This window comes from Triticum urartu, chromosome 7A (assembly GCF_056163025.1).
Source record: "Triticum urartu cultivar PI428250 chromosome 7A, HENAU_Tu73, whole genome shotgun sequence".
Classification (NCBI taxonomy): Eukaryota; Viridiplantae; Streptophyta; class Magnoliopsida; order Poales; family Poaceae; genus Triticum; species Triticum urartu.
Window position 1 is genome coordinate 655,787,620 of NC_141879.1, and position 25,463 is coordinate 655,813,082.

Genomic DNA, 25,463 nt, shown 5'->3' on the forward strand with positions numbered 1-25,463 from the left:
CGACCCCTCGAACCCTCGACGACCCTGGAACCCTCGACCCCTAGACGACCCTCTTCTTCCTCTCATGTTCGAGAGGATCGCCGAGGGGTCGGGAGGTTGCCTAGTGTCAAAGGATTCAACAAAACCATGTCTTCATCATTAGGCGAAAGTAACATGTGCATGATGGTACGAAGCTCTTCAAAGTTGTTCTGGAACGGAGTCCAGATAGGATAATTCGCTTTTTGGTACAAAGTTCAGAAAGAGCCTTCCGAATATCGCTATTTGGAAGGCCTTTGCTGAATTCGTACCAAAGGCGAATTATTCTATCCGGGACTCCATTCCAGAACAGCTTTGCAGAACTTCGTACCAACATGCCCTGGTTACTTCCGGCTAATGATGAAGGCATGGATTTCTTCAATACTTTGACAATAGGAAACCTCTCTCGACCCCTCGGCGATCTTCGACCCCTCGAACCCTCGACGACCCTCGACCCCTCGAAGAGGAGAAATAAATAAGAAGTAGAAAAAAGAAGAAAAAAAGAGGAGAAGAAGAAAGGAATAGAGGAGAAGAAGAAAAAATAGAAATTTTTTCTATTTTTTCTTCTTCTCCTCTATTCCTTTCTTCTTCTCCTCTTCCTTTTCTTCCTCTCCTCGTCTTCTCCTTCTTCTTCTCCTTCTTTCTCTACTTATTTTCCTTTTCCTTATTTTAATTTTTCCTCTCCACTAACATAAAATGCACTAACCTAAAATGCAACAAACATAAAATGCACTAAAGAGTCTCAACTAACCTAAAATCAGTGATAAAATGCACTAACCTAAAATCGATATCTACTAACAACTTAAAAAAATTGATACATATATGAAAAAATGCATATATGAAAAACTTTTGCATATATACATCAACATATATATACACTAACCTAAAATGCACAAAAATGCTATCGAAGAGGGGGTATATCGACCCCCCTCATGTATCCACATACATACATCTATACATACATACATTTCTCATATATAAATACATAGATTTCTCATATATAAGTTTTTCTTCTTCTTCCTTTCTTCCTTCTTCCTAGCTAGATATATAAATTTTTGCATATATAAAATACATATATACTTGCATATATGTATAAATTTTTGCATATATAAACAGAGCCTCGACGGCGGCGGCTCACAACGGGGGCGGCCGGCGAGGGCGACAGCGACGGCGGCGGCGATGGCGTCGGCGACGACCATGGCGTTGGCGGGGGCGGGCGGCGTCGGGGCAGCGCCTGGCGGCGAAGGGGCAGGGGTGACGAGGACGGCGGGCTCGGGGCAGCGCGGGGCTCGGGCGACGGCAGGGGCGGCGCGGGCGACGACGGGGGCGGGCGACGGCGGGGGTGGGCGACGGCGGGGGCGGCGCGGGGCGCGGGCGACGAGGACGAGGAGCAGGGCATCGGGGCAGACTGAGGAACTGAATGAAATTTTTGACAAGTGATGTATATATAGCAAGAGTATTGGTCCCGGTTCGTGGCACAAACCAGGACTAATGCCCCCCTTTAGTCCCGGTTGGTGCGACGAACCGGGACCAAAGGCCAATTTTCGGCAGCCGAAAGGGCGGGAAGTGAAGGCCACTGGTCCCGGTTGGTGGCACCAACCGGGACTAAAGGGGGGCAATGGTCACGGTTGGTGCCACGAACCGTGACCAATGCCCCCTTTAGTCCCGGTTGGTGGCGTCCCGGTTGGTGCCACCAACCGGGACCAATGGCCTTGTGCTGCATCGCTAGCTGAAGTTTAGTCCCACATCGCTAGCTGAAGGGCGCCGGCACTTGTTTATAAGCGCTGCTGTGCCTCCCCATTCTAGCTCCTCTCTAATGCAGGCTTTCGGGCCTAAACTTGATACTGCCTGTGGGCCTATTGGGCCTCTGCGGGCCTGAATCCTGGCCCATGTAGGGTTTCTAGTCATATTCAGGCCGTGGAGGCCCAGTAGGTGGCATTTTTTTTGGTTTTTTATTTTTTATTTCTACATTTTTTTGGTTTTTTTATTTTTTATTTCTACTTAAAACTAAATACTTACAGTTTTTTAGTGATTTCTTTTTGCTTTTAGGTCACAAAAATTATAAACTTTCTGTTAGTGCCATTAGTTTTAAATTTTGAATAGTTTAAATTTGAATTTTTAAAAATTTGTGTGAATCACTAGTTTATGAATAACTTTACTATAAAAATAGAATTTTTTCTATTTATTTTTTATTTCTACTTAAAACTAAATACTTATAGTTTTTTAGTGATTTCTTTTTGATTTTAGGTCACAAAAATTACAAACTTTCTGTTAGTGCCATTAGTTTTAAAATTTTGAATAGTTTAAATTTGAATTTTTAAAAATTTGTGTGAATCACTAGTTTATGAATAACTTTACTATAAAAATAGAATTTTTTTTCTATTTATTTTTTATTTATACTTACAACTAAATACTTATAGTTTTTTAGTGATTTCTTTTTGATTTTAGGTCACAAAAATTATAAACTTTCTGTTAGTGCCATTACTTTTAGATTTTTGAATAGTTTAAATTTGAATTTTATAAAATTTGTGTGAATCACTAGTTTATGAATAAGTTTACTATAAAAATAGAATTTTTTTTCTTCTTTGCTATTTATTTTTTATTTATAATTACAATTAAATACTTATAGTTTGATTTTAGGTCACCAAAATTATATTCTTTTTGCTATTGAAGAATATTATAGTTTTATTTTAGTTGATCATAACATAATATTTTAATTGGTTGTTTTTATTTTCATAAAAGTTTTGTAGTTCATTCTGTTTGCTATTAATTCATTATTTGAGCTAAATGACTCTGAAATTGGAAAGCATTTCAAAATGAACTCTGAAAAGGTTGAAAGTTGGCATGGTATCATAATTTCACCCACATAGCATGTGCATGTATAAAACGGACAATGGTAGCATGTTCGTCTGTTACAAATTTGGCATGGTATCATCATAATAGTTGCGGGAGAAAGTCTTCACTTTTTCTTCGCTTGTGTCATTTGCTTATTGCGCCGTAACCATGGATAATCTTCATTGTTTATCAGGATGCTTGGGTCAGCCTTGACATTGAAGGGAGGAATTTCATGAAACTTTTCATAATCTTCAGAGATGTCTGTCTTGCCGTCCACTCCCAGGATGTCCCTTTTTCCTGAAAGAACTATGTGGCGCTTTGGCTCATCGTATGATGTATTCGCTTCCTTATCTTTTCTTTTTCTTGGTTTGGTAGACATGTCCTTCACATAGATAACCTGTGCCACATCATTGGCCAGGACGAACGGTTCGTCAGTGTACCCAAGATTTTTCAGATCCACTGTTGTCATTCCGTACTGTGGGTCTACCTGTACCCCGCCGCCTAACAGATTGACCCATTTGCACTTAAACAAAGGGACCTTAAAATCAGGTCCGTAGTCAAGTTCCCATATGTCCACTATGTAACCATAATATGTGTCCTTTCCACTCTTGGTTGCTGCATCAAAGCGGACACCGCTGTTTTGGTTGGTGCTCTTTTGATCTTGGGCGATCGTGTAAAATGTATTCCCATTTATCTCGTATCCTTTGTAAGTCAATACAGTCAAAGATGGTCCCCTGGACAACAAGTACAACTCATCACAATGTGTGTTGTCACCTCTGAGACGTGTTTCCAACCAACTGCTGAAAGTCCTGATGTGTTCACTTGTAATCCAGTCGTCGCATTGCTCCGGGTGTTTGGAGCGCAGACTGTTCTTGTGTTCATCGACATACGGGGTCACCAAGGTAGAGTTCTGTAGAACTGTGTAGTGTGCTTGAGACCAAGAATATCCGTCCCTGCATATTATTGAGTCTCTTCCAAGAGTGCCTTTTCCAGTCAGTCTCCCCTCATACCACGATTTAGGGAGACCTATCTTGTTAAGGCCAGGAATGAAGTCAACACAAAACCCGATAACATCCTCTGTTTGATGGCCCATGGAGATGCTTCCTTCTAGCCTAGCGCGGTTACGGACATATTTCTTTAGGACTCCCATGAACCTCTCAAAGGGGAACATATTGTGTAGAAATACGGGCCCCAGGATGACAATCTCGTCGACTAGATGAACTAGGACGTGCGTCATGATATTGAAGAAGGATGGTGGGAACACCTGCTCGAAACTGACAATACATTGCGCCACATCACTCCTTAGCCTTGGTACGATTTCTGGATTGATCACCTTCTGAGAGACTGCATTGAGGAATGCACATAGCTTCACAATGGCTAATCGGACGTTTTCCGGTAGAAGCCCCCTCAATGCAACCGGAAGCAGTTGCGTCATAATCACGTGGCAGTCATGAGACTTTAGGTTCTGAAACTTTTTCTCTGGCATATTTATTATTCCCTTTATATTCGACGAGAAGCCAGTCGTGACCTTCATACTGAGCAGGCATACGAAGAAGATTTCTTTCTCTTCTTTCGTAAGAGCGTAGCTGGCAGGACCTTTATACTGCTTCGGAGGCATGCCGTCTTTTTCGTGCAAATGTTGCAGGTCCTCCTGTGCCTCAGGTGTATCTTTTGTCTTCCCATACACGCCCAAGAAGCCTAGCAGGTTCACGCAAAGCTTCTTCGTCACGTGCATCACGTCGATTGAGGAGCGGACCTCTAGGTCTTTCCAGTAGGGTAGGTCCCAAAATATAGATTTCTTCTTCCACATGGGTGCGTGTCCCTCAGCGTCATTCGGAACAGCTAGTCCACCGGGACCCTTTCCAAAGATTACGTAGTGTAAATCATTGACCATAGCAAGCACATGATCACCGGTGCGCATGGAGGGCTTCTTCCGGTGATCTGCCTCGCCTTTGAAATGCTTGCCTTTCTTTCGACATTGATGGTTGGTCGGAAGAAATCGACGATGGCCCAGGTACACATTCTTCCTGCATTTGTCAAGGTATATACTTTCAGTGTCCTCTAAACAGTGCGTGCATGCGTGGTATCCTTTGTTTGTCTGTCCTGAAAGGTTACTAAGAGCGGGCCAATCGTTGATGGTCACGAACAGCAACGCCTTAAGGTTAAATTCCTCCTATCTGTGCTCATCCCACGTACGTACACCGTTTCCATTCCACAGCTGTAAAAGTTCTTCAACTAATGGCCTTAGGTACACATCAATTTCGTTGCCGGGTTGCTTAGGGCCTTGGATGAGAACTGGCATCATAATGAACTTCCGCTTCATGCACATCCAAGGAGGAAGGTTATACATACATAGAGTCACGGGCTAGGTGCTGTGATTGCTGCTCCGCTCCCCGAAAGGATTAATGCCATCCGCGCTTAAAGCAAACCATACATTCCTTGGGTCCTTTGCAAACTCATCCCAGTACTTTCTCTCGATTTTTCTCCACTGCGACCCGTCAGCGGGTGCTCTCAACTTCCCATCTTTCTTTCGGTTCTCACTATGCCATCGCATCAACTTGGCATGCTCTTCGTTTCTGAACAGACGTTTCAACCGTGGTATTATAGGAGCATACCACATCACCTTCGCAGGAACCCTCTTCCCGAGGGGCTCGCCGTCAACATCACCAGGGTCATCTCGTCTGATCTTATACCGCAACGCACCGCATATCGGGCATGCGTTCAGATCCTTGTATGCACCGCGGTAGAGGATGCAGTCATTAGGGCATGCATGTATCTTCTCCACCTCCAATCCTAGAGGGCATACGACCTTCTTTGCTGCGTATGTACTGTCGGGCAATTCGTTATCCTTTGGAAGCTTCTTCTTCAATATTTTCAGTAGCTTCTCAAATCCTTTGTCAGCCACAGCATTCTCTGCCTTCCACTGCAGCAATTCCAGTACGGTACCGAGCTTTGTGTTGCCATCTTCGCAATTGGGGTATAACCCTTTTTTGTGATCCTCTAACATGCGATCGAACTTCAGCTTCTCCTTTTGACTAATGCATTGCGTCCTTGCATCGACAATGACCCGGCGGAGATCATCATCATCGGGCACATCGTCTGGTTCCTCTTGATCTTCAGCAGCTTCACCCGTGGCAGCATCATTGGGCACATCGTCTGGTTCCTCTTGATCTTCACCAGCTCCCCCCGTTGCAGCATCACCGTATTCAGGGGGCACATAGTTGTCATCGTACTCTTCTTCTTCGCCGTCTTCCATCATAACCCCTATTTCTCCGTGCCTCGTCCAAACATTATAGTGTGGCTTGAAACCCTTGTAAAGCAGGTGGGAGTGAAGGATTTTCCGGTTAGAGTAAGACCTCGTATTCCCACATTCAGTGCATGGAGAACACATAAAACCATTCTGCTTGTTTGCCTCAGCCGCATCGAGAAACTCATACACGCCCTTAATGTACTCGCGGGTGTGTCTGTCACCGTACATCCATTGCCGGTTCATCTGCGTGCATTATATATAATTAAGTGTCCAAATTAATAGAATTTCATCATCACATTAAAACCAAAGTGCATACATAGTTCTCATCTAACAACATATAGCTCTCCAGAGCATCTAATTAATTAAACCATACATTGAAACTATGTAAAACATTTCAATGCGAAAAAAAATGCGATCATAATCGCAACCAAGGTAACAATTGATCCAACGGCATAATGATACCAAGCCTCGGTATAAATGGCATATTTTCTAATCTTTCTAATCTTCAAGCGCATTGCATCCATCTTGATCTTCTGATCATCGACGACATCCGCAACATGCAACTCCAATATCATCTTCTCCTCCTCAATTTTTTTTTATTTTTTCCTTCAACAAATTGTTTTCTTCTTCAACTAAATTTAACCTCTCGACAATAGGGTCGGTTGGCATTTCCGATTCACATACATCCTAGATAAATAAAATCTATGTCACGTTGGTCGGCATAATTTTCATAAACAATAAATGAACCAATAGTTATAAAGATAATATACATACCAAATCCGAATCATAGACAGGACGAGGGCCGACTGGGGCGGATACCAAAACCATCGCACTATATAAGATGCAATAATAAATGTAAGAAAATGATACAAGTATCTATCTAAACATACAAGTAAGAATATTTTTCCTTTCAGAAAGAAGATAAGAACAAGAGGCTCACCACGGTGGTGTCGGTGATGAGATCGGCGCGGGTGATCGACGGCGGTGAAGACGGGGACGGGGCGTGACGGACCGCTAAATCTAGACAAATCTCGAGGAAAATGGAGCTTGGAGGTCGAGCTTCGAGAGGAGAAAGCTTAAGTAGTGTGGCTCGGGCATTCCATCGAACACCTCATGTGCATAGGAGGTGAGCTAGAGCACCACAAAGCCCTCTCCCCCTCGGCCAGAAAAAACAGAGCACTGTGCTCTGCTCTTGCGCGAGGGGGTATATATAGGCACCTCATTGGTCCCGGTTGATGACATGAACCGGGACTAAAGGGAAGCCTTTGGTCCCGGTTCAAGCCACCAACCGGGACCAATGGTGGTGGGCCAGGAGCGAGGCCCATTGGTCCCGGTTCGTCCCACCAACCGGGACCAAAAGGTCCAGACGAACCGGGACCAATGGCCCACGTGGCCCGGCCGGCCCCCTGGGCTCACGAACCGGGACCAATGCCCACATTGGTCCCGGTTCTAGACTGAACCGGGACTAATGGGCTGAGCCGGCCTGGACCATAGCCCTATTTTCTACTAGTGTTACCAAACCATAATTCATACAGTGTCATCTCAACGGATTTCGACGGAGCCCTATTTAAAGTCAATGCGGCAGTCTCGAAAGCATAGCCCCAAAATGACAGCGGTAAATCGGTAAGAGACATCATAGATCGCACCATATCTAATAGAGTGCGATTACGATGTTCGGACACACCATTACGCTGAGGTGTTCCAGGCGGCGTGAGTTGTGAAACTATTCCACATTTTCTTAAGTGTGTGCCAAATTCGTGACTCAAGTATTCTCCTCCACGATTTGATCGCAAGAATTTGATTTTCCTGTCACGTTGATTCTCAACCTCACTCTGAAATTCCTTGAACTTTTCAAAGGTCTCAGACTTGTGTTTCATTAAGTAGACATACCCATATCTACTCAAGTCATCAGTGAGGGTGAGAACATAACGATAGCCATCGCGAGCCTCAAGACTCATTCGACCGCACACATCAGTATATATGATTTCCAATAAGTTGGTTGCTCGCTCCATTGTTCCTGAGAACGGAGTCTTGGTCATTTTACCCATGAGGCATGGTTCGCACGTGTCAAATGATTTGTAATTAAGAGACTCCAAAAGTCCATCTGCATGGAGCTTCTTCATGCGTTTGACACCTATGTGACCAAGGCGGCAGTGCCACAAGTATGTGGGACTATCATTGTCAACCTTACATCTTTTGGTATTCACACTATGAATATGTGTAACATTACGCTCGAGATTCATTAAGAATAAACCATTCACCAATGGAGCATGACCATAAAACATATCTCTCATATAAATAGAACAACCATTATTCTCGGATTTAAATGAGTAGCCATCTCGAATTAAACAAGATACTGATACAATGTTCATGCTCAAAGATGGCACTAAATAACAATTATCGAGGTTTAAAACTAATCCCGTAGGTAAATGTAGAGGCAGCATGCCGACGACGATCACATCGACCTTGGAACCATTCCCGACGCGCATCGTCACCTCGTCCTTCGCCAGTCTCCGTTTATTCCGCAGCTCCTGCTTTGAGTTACAAATGTGAGCAACCGCACTGGTATCAAATACCCAGGAGCTACTACGTGTACTGGTAAGGTACACATCAATTACATGTATATCACATATACCTTTAGTGTTGCCGGCCTTCTTGTCCGCTAAGTATTTGGGGCAGTTCTGCTTCCAGTGAACACTTCCCTTGTAATAAAAACACTCAGTCTCGGGCTTGGGTCCATTCTTTCGCTTCTTCCCAGTAGCTTGCTTACCGAGCGAGGCAACTCCCTTGTCGTCCTTCTTGAACTTCTTTTTACCATTGCCTTTCTTGAACTTAGTGGTTTTATTCACCATCAACACTTGATGTTCCTTTTTGATTTCCACCTCTGCTGATTTCAGCATTGAATACACCTCAGGAATGGTCTTTTCCATCCCCTGCATATTGAAGTTCATCACAAAGCTCTTGTAGCTCGGTGGAAACGACTGAAGGATTCTGTCAATGATCGCGTCATCCGGGAGATTAACTCCCAGCTGAGTCAAGTGGTTATGCAACCCAGACATTTTGAGTATGTGCTCACTGACAGAACTATTTTCCTCCATCTTACAGTTGAAGAACTTGTCGGAGACTTCATATCTCTCGACCCGGGCATGAGCTTGAAAAACCATTTTCAGCTCTTCGAACATCTCATTTGCTCCGTGTCTCTCAAAACACTTTTGGAGCCCCGGTTCTAAGCTGTAAAGCATGCCGCACTGAACGAGGGAGTAATCATCAGCACGTGACTGCCAAGCGTTCATAACGTCTTGGTTCTCTAGGACAGGTGCGTCACCTAGCGGTGCTTCTAGGACATAATCTTTCTTGGCAGCTATGAGGATGATCCTCAGGTTCCGGACCCAGTCCGTATAGTTGTTCCCATCGTCTTTCAGCTTGGTTTTCTATAGGAACGCGTTGAAGTTGAGGACAACATGGACCATTTGATCTATAAGACATATTGTAAAGATTTTAGACTAAGTTCATGATAATTAAGTTCATCTAATCAAATTATTCAATGAACTCCCACTCAGACAGACATCCCTCCAGTCATCTAAGTGAAACATGATCCGAGTTAACTAGGCCGTGTCCGATCATCACGTGAGACGGACTAGCCAACATCGGTGAACATCTTCATGTTGATCGTATCTTCTATACGACTCATGCTCGACCTTTCGATATTCTGTGTTCCGAGGCCATGTCTGTATATGCTAGGCTCGTCAAGTCAACCTAAGTGTATTGCGTGTGTAAATCTGGCTTACACCCGTTGTATTCGAACGTTAGAATCTATCACACCCGATCATCACGTGGTGCTTCGAATCAACGAACCTTCGCAATGGTGCACAGTTAGGGGGAACACTTTCTTGAAATTATTACGAGGGATCATCTTATTTAAGCTACCGTCGTTCTAAGCAAATAAGATGTAAAACTTGATAAACATCACATGCAATCAAATAGTGACATGATATGGCCAATATCATTTGCTCCTTTTGATCTCCATCTTCGGGGCTCCATGATCATCGTTGTCACCGGCATGACACCATGATCTCCATCATCATGATCTCCATCATCGTGTCTTCTTGAAGTTGTCTCGTCATCTATTACTTCTACTACTATGGCTAACGCTTTAGCAATAAAGTAAAGTAATTACATGACGTTTATGTTGACACGCAGGTCATAAATAAATAAAGACAACTCCTATGGCTCCTGCCGGTTGTCATACTCATCGACATGCAAGTCGTGATTCCTATTACAAGAACATGATCAATCTCATACATCACATATATCATTCATCACATCCTTTTGGCCATATCACATCACACGACACATGCTGCAAAAACAAGTTAGACGTCCTCTAATTGTTGTTGCAAGTTTTTACATGGCTGCTATAGGTTTCTAGCAAGAACGTTTCTTACCTACGCCAAAACCACAACGTGAATTGCCAATTTCTATTTACCCTTCATAAGGACCCTGTTCATCGAATCCGATCCGACTAAAGTGGGAGAGACAGACACCCGCCAGCCACCTTATGCAACTAGTGCATGTCAGTCGGTGGAACCAGTCTCACGTAAGCGTACGTGTAAGGTCGGTCCGGGCCGCTTCATCCCACAATGTCGCCGAATCAAGATAAGACTAGTAACGGCAAGATAATTGACAATATCGACGCCCACAACTACTTTGTGTTCTACTCGTGCATAGTAACTACGCATAGACCTAGCTCATGATGCCACAGTTGGGGAACGTAGCAGAATTTTAAAATTTTCTACGCATCACCAAGATCAATCTATGGAGTCATCTAGCAACGAGGGAGAAAGGAGTGCATCTACATACCCTTGTAGATCGCGTGCGGAAGCGTTCAAGAGAACGGGGTTGATGGAGTCGTACTCGACGTGATCCAAATCACCGATGACCAAGTGCCGAACGGACAGCACCTCCGCGTTCAACACACGTACGGTTGGGAGACGTCTCCCCCTTCTTGATCCAGCAAGGGGGAAGGAGAGGTTGATGAAGATCCAGCAGCACGACGCGCGTGGTGGTGGATGCAGCAGGATCCCGGCAGGCTTCGCCAAGCGCAAGCGGGGAGGAGAGGTGTAACGAAGGGAGTGGGAGGCGCCAAGAGCAAGGGTACGGCTGCCCTCCCTCCCTCCTCTTTATATAGGGGCCTTGGGGGGCGCCGGCCCTAGGAGATGGATCTCCAAGGGGGGGCGGCGGCCAAGGTGTGGCTTTCCCCCCAAGCCAAGTGGGGGGCGCCCCCACCCCTAGGGTTTCCCAACCCTAGGCGCAGGGGAGGCCCAAGGGGGGGGGCGCACCAGCCCACTAGGGGCTTTTTCCCCACCCAACTCAGCCCATGGGGCCCTCCGGGATGGGTGGCCCCACCCGGTTGACCCCCGGGACCCTTCCGGTGGTCCCGGTACAATATCGGTGACCCCCGAAACCTTCCCGATGGCAGAAACCGGACTTTCTATATATAAATCTTTACATCCGGACCATTCCGGAACTCCTCGTGACGTCCGGGATCTCATCCGGGACTCCGAAAAACTTTTGGGTTACTGCATACTAATATCTCTACAACCCTAGCGTCACCGATCCTTAAGTGTGTAGACCCTACGAGTTCAGGAGACATGCAGACATGACCGAGACGCCTCTCCGGTCAATAACCAACAGGGGGATCTGGATACCCATGTTGGCTCCCACATGCTCCACGATGATCTCATCGGATGAACCACGATGTCGAGGATTCAATCAATCCGTATACAATTCCCTTTGTCAATCGGTACGTTACTTGCCCGAGACTCGATCGTCGGTATCCCAATACCTTGTTCAATCTTGTTACCGGCAAGTCACTTTACTCGTACCGTAATGCATGATCCCATGATCAACCACTTGGTCACATTGAGCTCATTATGATGATGCATTACCGAGTGGGCCCAGAGATACCTCTCCGTCATACGGAGTGACAAATCCCAGTCTCGATTCGTGCCAACCCAACAGATACTTTCGGAGATACCTGTAGTGTACCTTTATAGTCACCCAGTTACGTTGTGACGTTTGGCACACCGAAAGCACTCCTACGGTATCTTGGAGTTGCACAATCTCATGGTCTAAGGAAATGATACTTGACATTCGGAAAAGCTACAGCAAACGAACTACACGATCTTTGAGCTATGCTTAGGATTGGGTCTTGTCCATCACATCATTCTCCTAATGATGTGATCCCATTATCAATGACATCCAATGTCCATAGTCAGGAAACCATGACTATCTTTTGATCAACGAGCTAGTCAACTAGAGGCTCACTAGGGACGTGTTGTGGTCTATGTATTCACACATGTATTACGATTTCCGGATAACACAACTATAGCATGAACAATAGACAATTATCATGAACAAAGAAATATAATAATAACCATTTTATTATTGCCTCTAGGGCATATTTCCAACAAATTTTTGTACTGCTATCTGCTGTTTTTTAATTTCTATAAACTGACGCTCTTTGATTCACTGTAACTTTTACCTACAATTTCTTTGCGTTTTGCATTGTAGTTACTATGTGACCCCATATTTTTTTGCAGTGTTTTTTCCTCTTAGGTTAATGCTGTAAATTTGCATAGGTTTTACACTTCCACTTTAGTCTCTTTAATTGAGCCCCATTTGCTCTCTTGTTTTTCAGCTACTAACTCGATGGGAAGACTACGGAAAGCCTGTCCCAAGGATGACCCGCTTGTTTCTTCAGTTGAGAGTGCTGATTCTTCAAAAGAACCTTTCGTGCCTAACGATTTTGCTGATGATAATGCTATGTATTTCGTAGTTATTTTTGTCTTATTATTGTATCTTTTTTTTCTCATTTTCCTTGCATTAATACTATTTGCTTATTTGTCTGAACTTCTTCTTTGTCAGGATTCTTCTGGTGATGATGAAGAGCTTGGCAAAGCACTTTACAATTTCTATGTGAAAAATGTAAGTGTTTGTCTGATCTAGTTTTTTTTCTTATTCTTTTGTTGGTTTGATGTTTATGTATTTGTTTTGTGCAGAAAGTCAAGCACCTGAAGAGGAAATTGTCTTCTGTTAGTAGAATGAATGTTGTAACTCTCTTTTGCTCTTCTCGTGTTATATGTTCCATGTTCTTTTGCTAGGGATTCCCCTCTGTATCTTCAATTTATTTTGGTTTATTAATGTATTTCTTATTTTATTTTTTTGTAGAGGCAGAAACGATCTTCTGATTACCCTGTTTGTTCGACGTTCACTTGATACTCTGGGAATTTCTTCTCGAGAGTTGTTGATGGCATGTGTTCTAGGTACAAGGATGTTATTCAGACGTATGGCATGGGCTATCTCCTTAATTTTGTCCAGACCGAGGTTCCTCTTAGGCTAGTTAAGTGGCTTGCATCTAGGTTCGACGTTCCTGCTTCCGAGTTTCAGTTGAAAAGGAAATTCATACCCTTAACTAAGTATGATATCCATGACATCCTTGACCTCCCAGTAGATGGTGAGCCACTTGTTTCAGATCCTGAGGCTGGTCGTGATTTTATCCTCTCTCATTTCAATCTTACCAGTATCCCACCAGTGTCCCTTTTTGCCAACAAGCTTAAATCTGTAGAAGTTGATTTGCTTGATGAGGACATCTTCATTTGTTTCATGATTGTGGCTTTCTCTACTTTCCTTTGTCCCAACTCTAGCATCAGTCCTAGTCCAAAGTACCTCCACATCTTTCAGGATTGTCAGTTTGTGCGTTCCTATGATCTTTCTAGTTTTGTTTACGAGTGGCTTTTGAGTAGCATCAAAAAATTCAAGGATGCTACTAAAGTTGCATCCAAAAGATCAATGACCTTCGGTGGATGCCATTATGCATTTGCTGTAACTTTTCTTTTTTCTTTTCTTTTATTTATGTTGTCCTTAATCTGTTTGAATGTTTATTATTTAGTTTAGTGCTAACTTGTTTTTGTTTTGTTATGTGTTTGTTTTTGTAGGTAGCTTACCTTGATCATTTGAACTTTGGGCTTCAGTCTGTACCTGATGTGAAACCTCGTATGCTTGCATGGAGAGGCAACAAAGTCAAGCAATTTGCAGAGCTTGACCGAAACAATAGTCGCTCTTTTGGAAAGAGGCCCCTAAAATGCCCATGTGCTCCAACTAATTTGCAGGTTATCTTCTTTTTCTTTTCATGTTCTGTTGTTATTTTTAGTTCATTGTTTCTTTATTCATCCATTTTTACTTTTATGTTTTGCCATGTATTTACTTTTGTTTTTGTTTCAGGGTTCTGTTGAAAAATCCTCAGGCAGTAAGAGTTTTGATATTGGCCCTTCTGATGGTTCTTTTGCAATGAAAGTTCAAAGAACTATTTGCCCTCACTTTGGATCTTAGGTATTTTTTTGTGGTTAGATTGTACTTTTCTGAGCATTTTAATTGTTGCTTTTTGCTGATTTTGTCTCTTTTTCAGACTGCTCTTGAAGTCATTGAGCTTGTTCAGACTACAAACCAAGACAAACCTAAGATATTCATTGATTGGGCAGAGTCTCTTGTTTTAAATGTTCTGGAATGTGTGTTGAATTCATCTATGCCCAAAGTGTCTGGAAGCGAGCATCAGTCTATGAGCAAATTCTCTTTTGGTTAGTTCATAATCTTTTTCTTTTTTAGTTGCATGTAGCATTTGTATTTTTATCTTCGTTGTTTTAGTGTTATTTTTGATTGCTTGTTCTGCTTGTCATTTATTTGTTTTTGTAGGTAACAAGTCTGTCTCATTTCATTCTGCTATCGCCAATGGTGTTTTTGCTAAATCTGATGGTATTCCAGAGGTTGCTATATCTGATGCTATTCCGGAGGTTGCTAAATCTGATGTTGCCCCAGAGGTTCCTACGTCTGATGGTATTCCAGAGGTTGCTACATCTGATAGTATTCCAGAGGCTGTTGTACAGCAAGAGAGTCATCCTGCGGTCACTCTAGATGCCGTTACTCCCATTGTACCTCCTGCTGTTATCTTTGGTGGTTTACATAATCCAGTTGTTCTATCTAGCTCTTCAACACCTGCTAAAGTGCGTAATGAGGTGTGCATGTTCTTATTTCTTAGGATGCTTTCTTTCTAGTTTTTTTCCTTGTCGTAGCTCTTTCATTTTTTTTGTTTGATTTGTAGGCTGTTGCAAAAGAAGGTCCTGTTCCAGTATGCGCCTTGTTTTCTAAAGTTAAAATAAAAGATTCAATTGTTGCAGTTCCTGCCAAATGTTCTATATGCACTTTTTGTTTTGTTTATTTTGCATATCAGTTTCCTCTGTATCTTGAGTTGCCCTATTTTCAAGTTGTGCATTCTTTTCTTATTTTCAGGTATTTCTCCTTCAAAGTCTAAATGTGATATCACTGATGTCGATTCTTTCGTGTTGCTTTCAGGTATTTGTTTTAGTTATTGTTTTCATGTTTTTTTCTATTTCAGGTATTCATGTGCTTCTTTTAAGTTGAATTTTTGTTTTTATTCTTTGTCTAGATGGCCCTGCTAAGGATTGTAATGAGAAAGATGCTGTTAATGCTTTTGGGATTCCTTCCTTTGCCGAGCTTAATCGTGCTCTTGGTATTCAGTCTCCTTCTAATGTCTGCAATTACACCCCAGTTCACGCTCATGGAAAATCTCCTATGGAAGATACAAATTCTTTTAGAGACCTGTCACCCCTTGTTCCAATTCGCTTGTCGCAGTATTTCCGTAATGAGGTTAGTATTTCTTTCTCCTTCATCTTTGTTTTCTTGCATTTTAGTCTCTAAATTCATCTTTATTTGTTTTGTTTGATTTTTCTCAAGGGTTTTTTGTTTCTGTAGTTGGGTGATGTCCAGTGTTCTCAGTATGTTGCCGACAGATATCTGAAGTCGTTTAATTCACCTAATGACGAGGTTTGTTGTTGTATTTCCTTTTTTTATTGTCGTCTTGTACTAATTTTTTAAATCTTTAATTGATTCTCTGTTCTTTCTTATTCCCTTTCTTCTAGGATTGTATTGTTATGGTTAATGTCGATCACTCTAATTATTCAAAGCCAACCAATCATGTGAACTTATGTTCTCCTGATGTAATCTTGCAAACTACTCCAAAAGCTATTGCGAAGGTGGTTCTTACTTTCTGAATGTGTTTAGTTTTCTTTTTTCTTTTTCTTTTCAGTAATGCATTTATCTATTTTTTTCTAGCTAGTTTTTTGAAATTTTATTCAAGCTTTTTTATCTTTATCTGCAGCTCAATGAGGCAGTAGTTGATGTCCATAAAATTGGTAGCTCAAACTTTGCAGCTAGGTGTCAAGAGCTATCTAGATCAAATGATGTTACTTACAACAAGTTGCACAGTTTTGCTGCCCCTGCAACAAGTTATCGTAATCCTGTAAAGGTATAGGTATTTCTTTATTGGTTTTAACTTTTTTAATGCTTGTATTTTGTTTTCATTTTTATTCTTTTTCTTTATGTGTCTGCTTTGTTTGATCTTTTTCCTTCTCATTTTACAGGTTGCTAATAGCCCGGAATTAGAGATCCTGTCAGACACGCCTGTTGTTTCTAGTGCTCATCTTTCTAAGGTTCCTGCATGTTCAAAAGGTGCTCCATCATTTCAGCCCCTTGGTGGTTCTACAACTAGGTCTTCTGCAGCTCATGTCCCTCGTAGAATTGTTGTCCCTGTTAGATTCAACTCAGATCCTTATGTTCCTCAAGTGAATCGTTATTCAGTTACTGCTCAAGAAAGGCGTAATCATCTTGCAATGGTTCAGATTGCAAGTCATCCAGAGTGGTGCAAGTAAGTTTTCACCATTAGTGATATTTTTGGTTTTTGTATGTTCTTTTTTTATGATCCTGATCTTTTTGTATTTCTTGTAGGTACGAGGCTATCCGATATGAAAGAGCTTACTGTAGTTATCGTAACCTTTCTTCACTACAGTTCAAATCTTGCGTAGACAATTTCTTGATCTTGTGTGTGTGTCGATATCTATTCAATGAAGCTCACCCTTCCGTTTCTAAGAAACATTTCTTCTTCTCTTACATTGGTGTAAGTAGTAATAAGCTTCTGTTGCATTTCTTGTTGTCTGTATTTGTTAGTTTTCTTTTGGACTTAGCATTTATTTTTTTCTCTTGCTTAGGAAACAATTCTGGATGGTACTAATGCTAAGATTGTTGGTAATGCTTTCAATGGTGCTAATAGCGTTTTTCCTATGTGGAGAAGCAACATGGTAGGTGCTGATTAATATCATAGTTTTATTAAGTCATATTTTTGTGCTTAGTCTCATGTAGCTTTCTACCTAGGTTTCTAATGTGTTGTTTGTTTTTGCCAGCTGTACTTCCCTATTTGTAGGTTCAGTCATTGGTTTTCTTTTGTGGTTTGCTTGAAGGAGAAACTGTTTGTCTTCCTCGATTCATTATATGGCGAGTTCTCCGATTTCCACCTAGCCATTCGTGATCCGATTGTAAGTTTTTTCTCTGGCTTAATGTTCCCTCTGCAGCTGCCCTTTTGATTTTTTTCATTAGTTTTATGATTTCTCTTGTTTCATGTGTTATTTCAGGTTAACAACTTCATCAATCTATGGGACACATATGTGACTCCTATATTGAGGAAGCGTATTGACTTTGAAAATTTTGACATTGTGTATCCTGCGGTCCCGCAGCAAAATAACACGTATGTCAAGCAGTATCTCTATACTCATGGCTGCACTTTACCTTTTCTATTGTTTCTTTCTTTGTATTTTTATTTTTCAGTTTTGATATGTGGCTTAGTTGTTGTTGCTCATTATTCTTTTTCAGGTATGATTGTGGTGTTTTCTCTGTTATGTACATGAAGCACTGGTCTCCTAGGACTCCAATTGGCAATCTTTTTACACAAGCTGATATAGATAACATCAGGATCAAGCTCGCAAATGAACTTTATTTCAGCCATTTCAACACTGCTGACAAGTCTCTTGTCACAAACTTCTTTGGTGACGTGAGTGTAGTCTCTGATTTTTTTTATTTTTTTGCCTTAGTCATGCGTTGATTGTTTATATCTTCTAAGTGTTTTTTGACTAATGTATGACTTTTGTGGCAGGTGCAGAACTAGATAACTTTTTCTATCTTCGGTGGTGATTGAGTGTGAAGGTTTTCCTTGGTGGTCAACTGTAGAGTTTTCTTGATGGTCAACAAGTCTGGAGATGCTTCGGTCTTTTATTAGCTTCTATAGTTTAGGAATGTGTTGCTTTTGACCCAACAATATTATTTGGTGCAAGATTGTTCTAGGTTAATGTACTTTTTGGGCTGACGAGTTGTATCGCTACCTTTGTAACAGTTCAAGACCCTTTGTTATTGGGATTATTTTTTTCGCATGTTTTTTTTATAGTTTTATGTTGCACTATATTGATTCGTTTAATCAATTTCTAGACCCTTTTCTTGGCTGAAATTATTTTCATGCTGTCTATTGATTCGTACGAATGTTGTAGTCTTTTTTCTATTGATTTGGCTACCTCAAGCTTACATCTGGTATTAAGTAAGTTCTCTCCTCATTATCTACTTTTATCAGTATATAGTAATTGTTTATAGCTACTTTCTACAGTTTTACTCCTTTTTCATTTTGCTTTCTTTAATATTTTTTGCCTCGTCTTGTTTGTTGCAGTGTTGCTTTATAGTTCTAAAGTTCTTGTGGAAACTTCCAAACAAGCATATCTTATGGCTGTCTATGAAGGTATTTCAATTGTCAGCTTTTTCTTGCTGCATTTTCTTGTCTAGTTTACTTATTGTATTTAGAAGTTTACTCAATATTCTTAAACAAGTTGAATGTTAAACTTTCATCCGTAAGGCACCAATGATGCACAAAATACATGCCTCATAAAGTAGTCTTTTCAAATGCAGTAGGTCGCAAACAATGCTTGCCCCTCTTAGTACAAGTCAAGTATTTTTGTTCATAACCATCTCTTATTACAAGTCAACTATTTCCTTTTCCTTGTCGTCTTCCTTGCTTGTCCATTGTGTCTTATCCTATGTCCTCCTCAGATTCTTGTCCCCTAAGCCTCTGTTTGTTGCTGATTCGTCCATCTTCTTCTTTCCTCGATTCCTTTGCTTGCTGTCATCCTTCTCCCCACCTGCAATTTTTCTTGTTATTTTTAATTTCTTGAATTAAAGTAAGTGTAGCACAGGGGTACAACATGATTATTAAAATACCTTTATTTACATTCCTAGGGTTCGACTGCTTTCGTCTATTGCTTCTGGGTAGATTGTATTGCTTGTCAAGGTTGGTGCAATTCTTGATAGTGTGCTTTTGTGACCCACAGTGCGAGCATTTGTAGAACTTGTTCTGCTTTATTGCTTTTTGAATAGTTAGCATCCTTGGCCTACCCTTTGTTTTGGCTATATCTGGGTCTTGTATTGTCAGTGTCGTGGTTGTCCCCTCTTCACCCCCTGTTGTTGCTATAAAAGTGACTGTTCTTGTGGTTACACTCTGACCCTCATCTCCAGTTTCTTCTTCATCATCCATTTCTCGCAATCTTTTCTGTATCATGTCCAATTCTCCCAGCAGATATTCATACTTCCTCTTCTTCTTTGAAGCTATTGATGCCACATGCACCAATTTCCTTGCCAACACATTGTACCTTAGTGTGGAGTTCTCTGCTACAACAGCTGGTGTCTTTGTAATATCGAGCTTGTAGTCATTTTTCCTCCATCTGTCACTGATGTATTTTTCTGGTATCTTCTCGATGTTGAGATGGATCATTACTCTTAGTATGTGTGAGCACAACAGTCCATCTTTCTGGAATGAACAACAGATGCAGGAGTACTCTTCTTTGTTCAGTCCAACTTGCACTAGGTATAACCTTTTCCGGCATTCTTTTACAGGGTAGTTCTTAGCTTGGGTAACTATGTAGTATTTGTCTTTTTCTTGCTCAAAGACAAGGAGCCTTGTTGTGTCTCCCATTTTATGCTGGAATTTTCTGAATATTCCAAGGTTGTACAGCTCATGTGCTTGCCTTTCTATGCTGTATTTCGACCAGAAAGCTTTGCTTGCAACCTTCTTGTTTCTAGAAACATGATCACATTCTTCTTCCCTGTCATGTACAACATCAATAATCCGGTCATACTCTCTCAAAAAGCTGGTAGCACTGAATTTAGCTCCAACCCCTTTTTTGAAGAGGGAATTTGTTCCTTCACTTCTTGTTGTAGTTTGTATGAATGGGAAGAATTTGTCCTTGAAATACACTGGTATGAACTTTTTCCTGTTTTCCCACATGTCGCTGAAGTACTTTATGTCATGAACTTTGTAATTTTCAATCATTTCTTGCCAGTGTGTTTCATATTCTTCCACAGTCAAAGAATTGTCCACAATGTCCTGGAAATCTTCATATAGGCCTTCATTAGCTTGGAAACATGGCCCAACTTTCTCCTCTGCCTTTTTCTTTATGTGAAACAGGCAGCTCCTATGGATAGCATTAGGAAAGACTTTTTCAATTGCTGCTTGCATAGCCTTGTCCTGATCTGTAATGATCGATATAGGATGCTTGCCTCCCATAGCCATTAGGAATTGTTCAAACAACCAAGCAAATGTTTCTTTCGTCTTGTTGATAATGAAGGCACAAGCAAACAAGTATGTGTTGCCATGCGGGGATATTCCAACAAAGGGTGCAAACGGTAGGTTGTATCTGTTTGTCAGGAATGTAGTGTCGAAACAGATGCAATCACCGCAAATGTCATACATCATTCTTGACCTAACATCTGTCCAGAATAAGCTTCTCACTTTATTCTCTCCATCAAGCTCAAACGAGTAGCAAAACCCAGGATTTTCTGCTTGCTTCTTGTTGAACATCTGCACTACTTCCATCATGTCTGAGTTTGTGATATCTCCGTTTATTGTTGTTGCATAGTTAGTCACATGCTTCTTTGTGTAGGGTAGATGAGCCATTCCTCCTCTCAAGTAAGCTAGGACAACAACAATCCTTCTTGTTTCCAGGTTTGTATGCTTCAAAACCCATATCAAGCACTTCTCTTCATCTGACATGTACTTATGTGACCTGAAGAATCTACTGTTTGGTGTTAACTCGTGGTTGTGTTCGAGTTGTTGTCTTGTAATTTCCCAAAAACCTCCTTTCTCTGATATGACCACCACGACTTTACAATCAGTTTTAGCAATGATTGTACTTTTTCTCATGGGTACAACGCTTTCTGTCTCTATTTCTTTTGTCTTGCCCCACTTGTTGCACTTCATAGTGATCCTTGTCACCTCATTGTTCCTCTTTTTGCTTGTTGTTCTGGAGATTGCTACAGTAGCCACTGAAAAGCCTACTAGTTTTGAGTAGAAATTTATAGATTCCTGAGCTTCTTCTTTTGTTTTGAATTGCATGCCTAAATGTGGCTTGAAATTACTGTTGGTGTTCATCAGATTGCCTTCTGATGCACCATCTTGTTCATTTTGCAGGAATCTCTCAACGTCTTCTTCATCGAGGAATCCATCATCTCCGTCTTGTTCAAGTGAGTGTTCTGGTTGTTTTATTTCTCCTTCTTCATTGCTACAACATGTGCTTGAGTTTTTTTTAGCTGCTGCTCTTCTTATGTCAACATCCTCAGGCTCCTGCAACTTTAGGTTTTTGTGTTAGTTTTTTTCCTGATGTAATGTCTCAACTTTCTCATATGTTCATCGTTTGTTCTTTCTGAAGTTTTTGTAGTATGTACCTGTTGTAGATTCATGTTGTAGAATAGGCCTGTGTCCCATGGATTAGATTCTCCTCCACCATCTTCGCTTACTACCACTTCGTGATGCAAGTCTCCCTCAAATGTCTGCAAAGTTTTTGAACAGGTTAGTGTAATGAATGTTACTATGTTTCCTTTGGTATTTTCTTGTAATTCTCATTCAGCAGATATCCTTGTTTACCTTGGTGTCTATTGTTGTGGTGAAACTATCATCTGCTTTGGTCCTGGAGTTTTGCTCAATAGTTCCCATAATTTCCGTCGATGCATCTCCTGAATGTACCTGCATGGTTCATCCCAACTTATAATTCAGACTTTTTCGGTATCATTTTGTGCAGTAGTTGATTTTTTGTATTTCTTTGAATTTTTTACCTTGTATATAATGTCTGGTTGAAGGAGGGCAGTGAATGAAAATGTGTCCTGCAACATAATCATGTTAGCATTTTTTTTCAAACTTAATGAACAAGCTCATGCAGCATAAACGAAGGGGGAAAGTTTAGCTACTGCATATTACATTGAGTATCAGTTCTTCCTGTGATAGTCTCAGTAGGTCGTCTTCAGCTAGTGCCCTCATCGTGCTCCTGTCCTCAACCCATTTTTAAAAAGTAGAATGTCAGTGTTAGCGTAATCATGAGCAACCAAGCGTTTTTTTAGGAATAGAATGTGAGATGCAGGTACTTTCAGTGTTCCGTGTCCTTTTTTGTTTGTGATTTGATTATTTACTCTGGAAGATCCTACTAGTTCCCTTTTTGGAAGTACATGCATTTTGCAGTAGTTTTTTCACTGGAAATTACAAGTTACTTACATTAGTTTTTACTGTGGGATTTTACAGGAATTTTGCATTGTAAAACATTGTAATTACATTGGAAACTACTTACAGTAGTTTTTTACTGTTGGATTTACAGTGTGAAAACATGGTTTTACACTGGAATTGCATTGGAATTTACAATAGAATTTAATAGGGATTTACACTGGAATTTGTGATATTTTCACTGTAAATTGTTTATTTTCCCACAGTAATTGCATTGTAGAACATTGTAATTACATTGGAAACTACTTACAGTAGTTTTTTACTGTTGGATTTACAATGTGAAAACATGGTTTTACACTGGAATTGCATTGGAATTTACAATAGAATTTAATAGGGATTTACACTGGAATTTGTGATATTTTCACTGTAAATTGTTTATTTTCCCACAGTAATTTACTAGGGATTTGCACTGGTAATTGTGTTATTTTCCCACTGTAAATATCTGTGGGATTTTACACTGTAAATCATGTTTTCACAGTGGAAATTTACACTAGAATTTACCAGGGATTTTTCTCTGGAAATTGTTTATTTTCCCACTGTAATCTTCTGTGGGATTTACATCTGCTTACACTACAATGTAAATTATCAGCTACTTACACTACAATGTTCTAGGGATTTATACTGCAATTTTGTTTTTACTGTTCCAATATTTTCAATGTTAATTTCTAGGAGAACAGCAGATGTTAATCAATCTTCTTTTTGTTGATGAAGGAAATTCCTCCATGATCTGTTCATGCGAGAGGTGGAGAGAGAAGTTGGGACTTTTTTTGCTGACCTGTGCATCCTGTTGCTGATTCCTCTCTGGCGATCTTCTTTCTTGCTGCTCGTCAGGTACAACATCTTCTTCAACTCTTTTCTGATTTGTGTTTGACCTCCCTTCTTCTTCTACCCCATCGCCCATGGCGGCCTCCATGTTCTCCCTTCTTTTTCTTCTTCCCCTTTCTGATTCGCTTGTTTGTGTTGTTAGGTGAGATCTGTCCAGTGGTTTGCGGGAGGGGTTTGGCCCTTTTTCGTGCGTTGCAAGTTGGGCACATGTTGTGTGGGCCTGGAGGTCGGGGTAGGTCCCTGATTTTTCTGGAGTGGGTTGTTGTCGAGGGTTACCGGGTCAAGTATTTTCCCCGACCCGTTTTGGCTGATCTTTTTCCGCTGTTGGCTGTTTTTATGGCTGTACAGGTGTCATCTGTTCATTTGTCAGGTTTTTTTGAATGTTGTTGAAATGGAAAACACTCAAATGTCAAATAGACAGTCCCTAGAAATAACCACGATGTAAGAGACCAATCCGGCATGGACTCGGTGCAGTCACTTAATAGGATTTGTATTAGGACTAGTTTAGCCAATATAAATAGCTATGTAGCCCTACGTTTCTAACATCAGATCGACCAGAAAAAAGCAATAAAGTTTCAAAGGCTCGACACAGAGCCTTTTGGCCAACTCGGCGAGTCTGTGTATTGCGTTCCACCGATCAAATCGTTCAAAGTTAGCTTGTTACATACTCCCTCAATCTCATAATATAAAAAGTCTCTGCAAAAATGTCTTATATGATGGGATGGAGGGAGTACGTGTGCATCTCCGTGGAAGTGGATGGAAGCGATTGGTCTTATGCCTGTGCAGTCCATCGGAAAGAACTTGACATCCACATCGTCAAGACTCAGGACCTGTGTTAACAGAGGATGAGGTGGAGGAGGAGGGCGATCCCGTGGCGCTAGCAGTACAAATCATATGGTTAATCTACATTAGCAGTGACATACAAAAATGCCCTTCTAAATTATTTGGAAAGTAGTCGCTACTTTCCGATTCGGAGAGTAGTGGTTACTTTCAGATTTGGGAGGTACGATGCACTGAAGCAAACTCACTTGTGCTATCTCTTGCATGCACATCTTAATTTTATCACCCTCCGGAGTTTTTGTACTCACTTGTGCTATCTCTTGCATGTACTACTCACAACTCACAAGCCCTTATGCCTAGGCGTACTCTTGAAAAGAAAAACTCACAAGCCTTGTTTAATTGCTCACCTTGATTTCCCCACCTTATATATGGAAGAGTCTTCCTCTCCTCTCAGAGCAATAAACTACCTTGTCATGATCCATTTGTGAGTATGAGCTACAATCTCTGACTATGATGATATGGTTCAGAGAGAAACAGTTCAGTCGCTCATCCAACCGATCCAATCTAGTAATTCCTAACAAAAATTCATAACCAGATGATTGCAAAGAAGCGTAAGAGTGTTAGTTCGGTATGGGAGGTATCCGGATAGGTGAATATGCAAATTTCTCGTCTCCTACGACATTAAATCTGGTCCCACGGGCCAGCATCTCATGCCCACTCGCTAGTGCACGTCAATGGCTCAGCTTAGGTAATCGATGACCCTGTCCAACCGAGCGACCTCGCAGCCAAGATGTACTGTTTGGCATGCGCCGACGGTATCTAGTTACACAATCTGATTGGGCCTGTGTGCGACAGTGCGTGCAGGGTGCAGATGAGTGGATTGTAAGCGGGGCCTCTTATCTCGGACGAAGTCTGCAGATATGGAAAACTGAAATCTACTCTCCTTGTCTTATTCTCTAAGTTCGCTCGGCCGCGGGCCATATTCATGGGATCACTCCCCACTTGGCCGGTGGCGCCGGCATCTCCATACTCCAGTACACCGACGACACCATCATCATGGTCGAAGGCTCCGACGCGGACATCGCTAACCTTATGTTCCTCCTCCTCTACTTCCAACAAATGTCTGGCCTAAAGATCAACTTCGACAAGAGTGACGGTGATGATGATGGGCTACTCTCCGGCTGAGGCCCTCGACATTGCCAACCGCTTGAATTGCCGCCTGGGCTCCTTCCCCACAACCTACCTGGGAATGCCCATTAGTGACTCTCGGCT

The 25,463-nt window shown here is 41.5% G+C and overlaps 3 protein-coding genes across 3 annotated transcripts; 2 read left to right on the forward strand and 1 right to left on the reverse strand.

Annotated features, from left to right (window-relative positions):
* The first annotated feature begins 14,681 nt into the window (after positions 1-14,681).
* LOC147961128 (uncharacterized) lies at positions 14,682-15,971 on the forward strand. Its single transcript, XM_087537328.1, has 6 exons — positions 14,682-14,733; positions 14,849-15,168; positions 15,255-15,333; positions 15,435-15,505; positions 15,600-15,820; positions 15,926-15,971. Exons 1-6 carry the CDS (start codon positions 14,682-14,684, stop codon positions 15,969-15,971), a joined length of 789 nt encoding a protein of 262 aa, XP_087393454.1.
* Positions 15,972-16,842: 871 nt separating this feature from the next.
* Positions 16,843-18,167, forward strand: LOC147961129 (putative ubiquitin-like-specific protease 1B). The gene is made up of 7 exons (XM_087533687.1): positions 16,843-16,877; positions 16,958-17,126; positions 17,218-17,307; positions 17,410-17,541; positions 17,638-17,750; positions 17,876-18,053; positions 18,156-18,167. Exons 1-7 carry the CDS (start codon positions 16,843-16,845, stop codon positions 18,165-18,167), a joined length of 729 nt encoding a protein of 242 aa, XP_087389813.1.
* Positions 18,168-19,166: 999 nt separating this feature from the next.
* Positions 19,167-23,499, reverse strand: LOC147961130 (protein FAR1-RELATED SEQUENCE 5-like). Its single transcript, XM_087537469.1, has 6 exons — positions 23,362-23,499; positions 22,290-22,361; positions 22,148-22,195; positions 21,960-22,058; positions 21,761-21,865; positions 19,167-21,665 (listed from the first exon to the last, which is right to left on the reverse strand). The coding sequence occupies exons 1-6, from the start codon at positions 23,497-23,499 to the stop codon at positions 19,167-19,169; spliced, it is 2,961 nt and encodes a 986-aa protein (XP_087393595.1).
* Positions 23,500-25,463: the final 1,964 nt, after the last annotated feature.